The 10,000-nt window shown below is 32.2% G+C and overlaps 1 protein-coding gene across 1 annotated transcript; it reads left to right on the top strand.

The window, feature by feature from the left end:
• Positions 1–3,553: 3,553 nt before the first annotated feature.
• On the top strand, positions 3,554–4,210 carry LOC128034751 (probable disease resistance protein At1g61300). The gene has a single exon (XM_052623587.1). It carries the CDS (start codon positions 3,554–3,556, stop codon positions 4,208–4,210), a length of 657 nt encoding a protein of 218 aa, XP_052479547.1.
• Positions 4,211–10,000: the final 5,790 nt, after the last annotated feature.

Below are 10,000 nucleotides of genomic sequence, written 5' to 3'. Positions count from 1 at the left end.
AAATCCAATTGCATCATTTTCAACCTCAGTAGCAACATCCTCATTTCCCTTCCAACCATACCATCAACCACCTTCACCATAAGCTCCTTAGAATTATTATTGTAATATAACTATACTACTTTTTTATATGTAAAACTAATGTATGATACTTTTTATGTTTGGTATTTTTGTGCTATGCTTTTAATCAAGTTTCTGTGTTGTATAGAATGTCACGAAATATTAATTTATTTTCATTTGATTACTTTTTTAGGTTATGGATGAATTTAACAATATGTATAATAGTTTTGATATGAATTATGATACCTCTGAATTAAGTGAAGAAGCTCAACGAAGAATAGCCACAATTGTTACCCAAGTTGAGCACAACAATTATCATGAAGAGGAAGAATATGTGTTAAATAGTGTATTGGTACACCATGAAACTTATTTCACTATGCAACCGCGTATGGATTCAAATTATACAGGTCAAATGTGGGTGGACGAAGTATTAAATGGGCACGATGATCGTTGCATGATTAGTTTTAGGATGCCAAAAAATATATTTCACAGATTGTTGCATGATTTGCAAACAAATTATGGCTTAAAGAATGGGAAAGTTTCGGCGATGGAGAAGTTAGCATTATCATTGTACATTCTTGGAAATAGAGAATCAAATTCAAATGCAATGTAAGCGATTTCAACGATCTGGGGAAACTGTTAGTCAATTTTACCGATATGTTGTATATATTTGCTCGAATGGGAATAGACACGATTAAACCCATTGAAGGTCAATTCGAGGAAGTACCGAACCATATTCGACATGATACAAGATATTGGCCTCACTTTAAGGTAAAATTTACACAATCTTTATATTTTTAAAACATAAATTATTTCTAACTTTTATCTCATTACTTGTATTTATTTTAAAGGATTGTATTGGGGCCATAGATGGAACACACATAAAAGCATGCATTTCGCCGTCTTCTCAAATACTTTATATCAGACAGAAAGGTGAACCAACTCAAAATATTATGGCAGTTTGTAACTTCAACATGTGCTTTATTTTTGCATTTCTTGGTTGGGAAGGAACAACACATGATAGTAGAATTTTTTTGCAAGCACTTAGAAAGCAAGAGTTGAAGTTTCCACACCCTCCCACCAGGTTGAACTTTAATTTTTTAATTACTTTGTACATAAAAAATATTAAAATTTTTAATTTATTTTTAAACTTGATATTATGTTTTATTTTTTGTAGGAAAATATTATCTTGTGGATTCAGGATATCCACAAATGGCAAGTTTTCTAGGTCCATATAGGGGGGAACGATATTATTTACCTGATTTTCGTCGAGGTAATCATCAAGTATCTGGAAAAAAAGAAATCTTTAATCAAGCTCATTCTTTGTTACGCTCTGTGATTGAACGAACATTTGGAGTGTGGAAAAAAAATGGCCAATATTAAGAGATATTCCAAGTTATTCATTCGACAAGCAAATTTTAATAGTTATTGCAACAATGGTTTTGCATAATCACATTCGAAGACATGCTTGGTCAAATGATGAGGATTTTCGAGAATTTGTGAATTACCGGACATGCCAGTCTCTTCAAGCCAGTTTGACAGAGGTGAATCGAGTTCTTCTAACAGAGAAAATGACCTTAAAATCACGATGTTAAGGGAAACCATTGCAACTAGTTTAATGAATCCATATTTGTAAACACATTTTGTATCATAACCTAATTTCTAGTAATAATGAAACTTGTTATGTCTTATGTTACTATATTTTTTTTATTAAAAATCATCCGTTTAGATACTTCAAAATTTGATCCAAGTATAATGTTACTATTTGTGAAAATAATATTTATCATTGTTATAAAAATATTTAACTATAAAAAATTAAAAATAATTATTATTTTATCTAATAAATAATATAAAGTAATTATATAATTCATTAAAATATTGGAAGATACATTTTAATATTTTATTAATGAATTTGCATATTTTAATAATTTTAAAAGTAAAATAATTTAAAAACTTCTATTATATATCAATTCTAATCGATGTCCTTAATAGTCATTTTCATTCTCACCTCACCTCTACAGATTGCGTTTGAATCCAAACACACACTCCACCATTGTTTCTAAGCTCACTCATAAGATTTAATCTCACCGCTACAGTACCTAATCTCACCGCGGTTAGTTTGGATGGGTGGTGTGTTTACCTCCGGTGAGGTTAGAAACAGCGGTGGCGGTGAGATTGGATACTGTAGCGGTGAGATTAGAAACAATGGTGGAGTCTGTGTTTGGATTCAAACGCAGCTGTAGCGGTGAGGTGAGAATGAAAAATGACTATTAAGGACATCAGATTAGAATTGATATATAATAGAATTTTTTAAATTTTTTTATTTTTTTAAAATTATTAAAATATGTGAATTTATTAATTTATTTAATAAAATATTAAAATATAAATTTATAATAAAATATTTTTTTCTTTAGCCATCAACATTTTCTATTTTTTCCATCGAAGGTTTTTTTTTTTTACTTTTCTTTATTCAATTTATTAATAAATGAAAAGGGACAAAAAAGGCATGTAAGCTACGTTTGTAATTTTGAATTTTTAATTGGGCATAAATGGAGCAGTAGAAATTTTGGGGTGTGGTGCGATCTACTCCCTTCCACTGCACTGGAAGTTGGCCATTCAAAGAAGGTTTTGTGCTGTAGTTGCACAGAAATCAATAAAAAATGCACTGTACTGATGCTAAACTGGGATCCAAAGGAGGCCTAAAACTCTAAAGGTCATCAATCCTTTTGCTTAAGTAGGAGGAGGTATTATGCTGTCACTGCTTGTATTATTTTCGTCTTTGATTATGATAGTTACTCTGTTTTACCTTTTCCACTTTAATATCTAAGAGGTAGAAGTAGCTAAGTATCAATGATAAGAATGTTTATTTCGTTACTGAATATATATAATTTTTTATTTGCCAGTGACTGCCGGATTAGCTTCCCAGTTGTTGTATAGTTTGTTCTGTCTCCTATAAATATTTCTTAAAGAAAAAAAAAATGGAGGCTCTTGCTTCTTTTGTTGAACCTCTTTTTAGCAAAGCTGCTGAGTGCATGGTTGACACCACTGCAGCACAACTTAGTTACGTGTTCAAGCATGACAAAAAGTTTCAGAATCTCAGGGGTAAAGTTGAAGAGCTGAAGTGTGCAAGACAAAGGGTGCAGCAATCTGTTGATGAGGCTAAAAGGAACGGAGAGAAGATTTTTGATGATATTGAAAGGTGGTTGACACTCTTGACAGTGGTGAATAAGAAGATCTCCAACCAGGCTACAACACAATCGCAGGAGGATGAAAATAAAGCAATGGAGAAGTATTTCGCTGGCTTTCTTCTTGGTATCAAGGATCGTTACCAGCTAAGCAAGAAAGCTGATGAGGAGGCGGAGGCCATAACACAACTCTTGAATGAAAGGATCGATTTGATAGAGTTTCCTACCGTCCTGCTCTTGAAGGGATAAGCATTAGACCTGTGAAAGAGTACGAGGCCTTTGGATCAAGAAGCGATGCTTTCAATGGGACCATGGCGGCATTGGAAGATGATAATGTCAACGTAATAGGAGTGTACGGGATGGGAGGTATGGGCAAAACCACACTCGTCAGAGAGGCTGCCAGACAAGTCAAGAAGAAAAAGCTGTTTGATGAAGTGGTCTTCGTATCTGTAACACAGACACCAAACATGGTGAACATTCAAGACGAGATTGCCGAGAAGTTAGGCCTGAAAATTGAGGAGAGGAGCGTTGATGTACGAGCTGCCCAGCTACATGATCGACTAAAAAAAATCATCAATGTTCTTATCATCTTGGATGATATTTGGGTGACCCTGGATTTGGAGGCACTTGGAATTCCTTCTATAGACGACCACAAGGGATGCAAGATCTTGATGACTTCTAGGAGGCAAGAAGTATTGAAGTCGATGGGTTCTCAGAAAGTCCTTCCAATTGAACTACTGGAAGAAGATGAAGCATGGAAGCTGTTTAAGAACGTGGCTGGTACTATAGCTGAAAGATCTGACTTGCAACCTACAGCAGAAAAAGTCGCCCAAAAATGTGCAAGATTGCCGATCGCTATTGCAACAGTTGCAAAGGCTTTGAAACATAAGGAGAATTTGTATGAATGGGAGGATGATTTGGAAAGGGAGCTATCAGGTGATGTGCATTCAGCCATAAAGATGAGCTAAAACTACTTGGAAGGGGAGGAACTTAAAGAAACTTTCTTGCTCTGCTGTATAATGGGTCATAATGCTGCCACTGAAGACTTGCTGAAATATCGCAGATGCTTGGGTTTATTCCGTGGCCTTGACACAATTGAAAAAGTACGGAGGAGAGTACTGACATTGGTTAGTGAGCTCAAAGACTCTTCTCTGTTACTTTCTGGTTCTTGCCCTGAACGGTTTGACATGCATGATGTTGTTTGCGAAGTGGCCATTGCAATTACTTTTAGGGACCGTGGTTGGCTTGCTTCTGGAAAAGAGGATGTATCTGAAGTGTGGTCAGATAAGGATAGAATGAGAACCTGCAGTCTTGTTAGCTTACAGAATACTAAGGTTAGTGAGCTACTAGATGAGTCGGAATGTCCAAAACTTACCTTTTTCTCTATGGGTAGTGAGAATTCTTCTTCGAAAATGCCATCTTTTTTTCTACGGGTGGAGCGGATTCGTCTTTAAAAATTCCAAAGAATCTTTTTGAGGGGATGAAAGGACTCAAAAGTATTAAATTTTACCATATTAAATTTGACATCCTTGCCTTCCTCCACTGGTTGCTTGAAAACTCTTTGTACATTGCGTTTGGTAGGTTGTGATTTAGAAGATATAGTGATGTTAGGAGAGTAAATTTAGAAATCCTTGACCTCCGTAAGTCTACTATTAGAGTGCTACCAAAGGAAATAGGACAGTTGAGGAGGCTAAAATTGCTCGACTTGAGTGGTTGTTTCAATCTTAAAGTAATATCACCGAACGTATTGTCAAGTTTATCCAGATTAGAAGAACTCTACTTATATGGTTGCTTTAATAGATGGGATTGGGAGGTTGAGGGAAGTGAGAATAATCCAAGGAGCAATGCTAGTCTTGTTGAGTTGAAGAATTTGTCTCGTCTGACCACTCTGGAACTGTCCAATTGCCATAAGTTGAAGTGTGCATTTACTTCATCTATGGTTGAAAGCTTTGTGCACCTGGAAACACTTGATGTTGGTGATTGTGATGAAATGGAAGACATAATAGAAGGAATACTAGGTGGGGAAGAAAGGATTAACAACAGCATAAGTGTGTTCCCCAAGCTTGACTCGTTGACACTCAAAAATCTTCCTAATCTCAAAAACATTTTGCCGTGGAATTTCCCTTTTTAAGGAAATTAGATATAAAGAAATGTCCTGTTTTTGAGTACATTCCATTTTGATACTGCAAGTATTGGAAACCACATCTCACTTGATCCTAATATACCACAGCCACAATATCTCTTCAATGCAAAGGTATGTCTAATGTTTTTTTTTTCTTTTTACTTTCGTGTATATATAAATATCTTTTGTTTTATAAAATAAATTTAGAATATAAGATAAACTTATTAATTTCTTTTTATTTGATTGATCTCAATTAGTTTCTTTTTCTAATTCTAACATTTTTGCTTTATGATTAGTAAAAATTGGAAGTTAAAGAATATATATAATCTATAAGAAAATCTTCTCTCTTAGTTGAATTTATTTTATCCATCTATCTAATACCAATAGGAATTTAATATAAATATTGTTTTTCTTTTTGTTCGGATAACATGAATATTTAATTTAATTAACTTTGTAGTTCATAATTGTTTATTAAAATAATTTACTTTGATAAATAATGAAACATGTGCACAAAAGTTAGTACTCAATATTTAATTAAATAAAAATATTAATTAAAGAAAATTTATTTTAATAATGATGGGCTTCAATGGTAATATTTAATATTTTAATTTGATAAAAAGGTCATTAATGATTAAAAATAAAATAGTTAATTTTTAAAATTTATCATACGTTGAGTATTTGTATTTTAGTGTTTGGTCTTTTTTAGATCACAAATATTGTAATTGTAACACTCTAAACCCGGCCTAGACGTTATGACCGAATCCGGGAGTGTTACGAAGAAGGGTTTTGAAACCGACGATACTTTGATAAAATCATGTTTAGTTATTTGATGAAGCATCCAAATATTATAAAACATACTCATTACTGAAACTATTATATGATGTTCTTTAAATTTAATTATTTATTTCGCAGCGGAAGTTTGAAATTCTTTTAAAACTAAAATCAAGTTTGTGCTTCCAAAAACTCATTTGTTTGCGTAAAGTGTTTTGTTGGCGTTGCAAAAAAGAAAGCAATACTGAAATCCAAAATCTAAAATCCAAAAGTAGAAGGATGCCCTGGAATCATAAAAATTATTACCCATTCCAGAGTCAAAAGTCTCGTACATCTAAATGAAATGATCATAGTGAATTGCAAAGAGATAGCAGAAATAGTAGGTGGTGGAGATGATGATGAAATCAGTTTCCCCCAACTCATCTATTTGAAACTTAAATCTCTACTAAAGCTAGAAAGCTTCTACTCATCATGGCATTATACCTTTGGCTTCCCATCCTTAGAAAGTGTATATGTGCGCGATTGTCCAAATATGAAGACGTACTCTCAAGGAGAATTAAACATGTACACCAGTGTTACACAAAGTAATATTAAAATGGCATAAGCGTTGGGAAGGCAACCTTAATAGCACCATACAACAAATTTTCGGAGAACAGGTACATATATAATATATTTCGAAATTTCCTTATTATTTAGTATTTTAAAATTTTTTAATAATTGGTTTTACATTTCACTCTCGATTCTTTTCTCCAATCAATATCAAAGAATTGGAATGAGAAGAACGCTTTTTTTTTTAAGTTAGTGGATATAGAAGAGCAAGAACGTAGTCAAGGGAGAACCGTATATGTTCTTAAAGGATAATGTTATACGTTTAGCCCTCTCTATAACAATAACAACATTTCAATATAACAGTCAAATTTGTTGCGGAATCAATTTTTTTATGTTTTTTTTACTCACTATATTAGCTTTTCATCTATTACAATAACTATTAAGTATGAAGTATACTATTTACTTAATTAGTTTCCTATAGCAACCTTTTGTCTCAAATTTTAGTAAAATTAGTTATATTACTAAGTGAAATGAAAATAATAAATTTTAGTTAAAATATTATTTCAATAAAATGTTTAAATTTTATATAAAATAGATTAGTCATATTCTATTAAATGGAAAATAATTTTAATAAATAGGCTTACATTTGTAAATTTTATAAAGATACGATTTAAATCTCACCAATCAAGATTAATATTAATATATTATAGTTGTTTAAATTATTTATTTAAAATTCAAATATGATCTAAATCTCAAATGTTGTTCTAGGTGTCTCAAATGTTATTATGGGTGTACAACATTCATCTCTCTATAACATCTAAAATTTTGGCAGTCAAATAAAACTATTATAGAGAGGCTTGACTATATATTATTTAGAATTTACAGATGAGAAACTATTAATACGAGATTGAGGTTGTTGGATAAGACTGTAAATCATAACTAATAAGTTATATTAAATTAATGTATTTGTTTTTTGATCATATTATATTGACATGGTAGAAAAATCTAAGAAATCTAAAGAATATCTAGGCCATCCTTCCACTCTAATGCGTAAGTAAGCCTAAAGTCACCAAGATTTCTGATAGTAGTGGTTAAAACTTTCATCGAGATTTTCTTCCCTTTCCCGATATTTTATCGACAAAAGAAAAATAAAATGCAAGCCTAATGTCATTCTAATTTATTATTCTTTGTTTTCCTCCCATGATTAATATTATTACTCGTGATGAAAACAGAATAATATGAAAAAAGAATCTGAAAATTCTAAGGAAGATGAAAGCGATCCTTGCAAGAAACAAAGGAGACATGGAACATGGGAAGGGAACTAGGTGTTATGTCAATGGGTAATGACAAGCAAATTTTGGGGGAAAATCGTGGAGATATCGAGTCAGAACACAAGCTAATTAGCTTATCGGAGGTGACTGGAAGGCATTTGTTTTGGCTATAAATTAACTGTTATTGTATTAATCTTGTAGTTTCGAATTGTGAGATGTTGATATGAATTGGAGATGGGTATAGTCAGATCCTGTGAATATAAATATTGGGGTCGATTCAGGGTTGCTTTTGGTTTTGAGTGTGATATTTTAATAATGTTTATTCTATTTCATGGTTTTAGTATTGGTTGTGTGTGCAAGTGCAAGTATAGTCTTGTGGGAAGGGTGATATACCGGTGTTTTAATGTATGTGACTTTACACACAATGACCTAAACAAAGCCCATACATACGTAGGTACATGCATACATGCATAATTTTGTAGCTTTTATTAGAGAAAAAAAATTTTGAAGGTTTTTCTTACTTTGAATAAGAAACGTTCTTCCTTCATATCATGTTTAGAAGTGAAAAGGATTCTTCTAGTTCTTGTTTTCCAATATCTCACGTAAGCTTTTTTTGGTGGAGTGGAAAAAAAATAGGAAGATTGAGGATAAAAATATAATTCTTCTTTCCTTATGTATGTTTTGTAGGAGAGATGGAAAAATACAATAAAAAGAAGGTAATTTTCTTTCAATTTATTATTTGATAGAGTTAAAAAATGCATAATTTTAACCTAACATGCATACTTTTCTCATTTCAATTTGGAATGATTTATTTAATGCATTAGGATGAAAAAAGTCTATCTCTCATATTTTCTTTCTTCATTTTATACCAAACACATTCAAAATTTATTTTCTTTCCATTTTCTATTCTCCTTTTATTCTTCATATATATATATATATATGAAGAATGATGTGTTTACAGTATATGTATTTTGGGTTTACTATCATTGCAATAAGCTTTCCTCATTGTAGCAGTAGAGGTTGTTTGATATAAAATAGGGGTAATCCTTGTATCATCTCATCATCAGGTCCTAAACATTGCATATGTTAATTGCTTTTATTACGAAAAGTAAGTCCTGCCAAGCTATTCTATTAGTAAAAGTTTAATTATGTTGCATTGGTCACTACTCGTTTTGTTTAGGATATATAACTAATGATGGCTTCTTATGTTTTGGATCAACCTTTGAAGTGATAACATATGTACTACTCTATTTAGTGTCAAATGAAAAGGGTGATTGAAATTAAGGATTATACAACATATCTATTCATAAAATGAAGGTCAATGATGAATTTCAGAGATTTTAAAATAACTCTTTGGCTCAAATGTTTCAAGCGTTACATGATTCTTTCATAGAAGCTGAGTCACTATGGTGATTTTTTCTTGCTTCTTTTATATATATATATATTGATTTTATAGAGTGGTGGGGTTGAAATTAGAGGTGATCATGGGTTGGGCTACCCGGCCCGGCCTGACGGCCCGCCCAAAAAATAGGAGGGTTCGGGTAAAAATATAGGCCCGAAATATGGGTTTGGGCAAAAAAATGAGGCTCGTTTAGAAAATGGGCCAGGCCTCGGGTAAAACTTTTTCGGCCCGGCCCGAATTATATATTAAATATATATTTTATTTTTTATCAAATATATATATTTTATATATATATTAATTATATATATTTAATATGGGCCGGGTCGGCCCGGGTTCAGGCTTACCAATTTTCTTTCGAGTCGGGCTTGGACAAATTTTTAGGCCTGTTTTTGGGTCGGGCTGAGCCCGGGCCTAAAATTTTATCTGGGCCCGGCCGGGTTGATCACCTCTAGGTTGAATCCAACAAAATAAATAAAATAAATTTGTATAAGTAGAATGATATTCACAACAACCAATAAAAGTTTTTTTTAGTAAAAATAACTAAAATAAAATTTAGGGATTTAGAAATTAAAAAATAAAACTATTCCCTTCCTACCTTTTTGGTAAAAAAAATGTTTATTCAAATTATTTCTCCTTATTAACA

Source organism: Gossypium raimondii, chromosome 11, assembly GCF_025698545.1.
Source record: "Gossypium raimondii isolate GPD5lz chromosome 11, ASM2569854v1, whole genome shotgun sequence".
In the NCBI taxonomy this organism is placed as follows: Eukaryota; Viridiplantae; Streptophyta; class Magnoliopsida; order Malvales; family Malvaceae; genus Gossypium; species Gossypium raimondii.
This window is presented reverse-complemented; position numbering and strand designations above follow the sequence as displayed.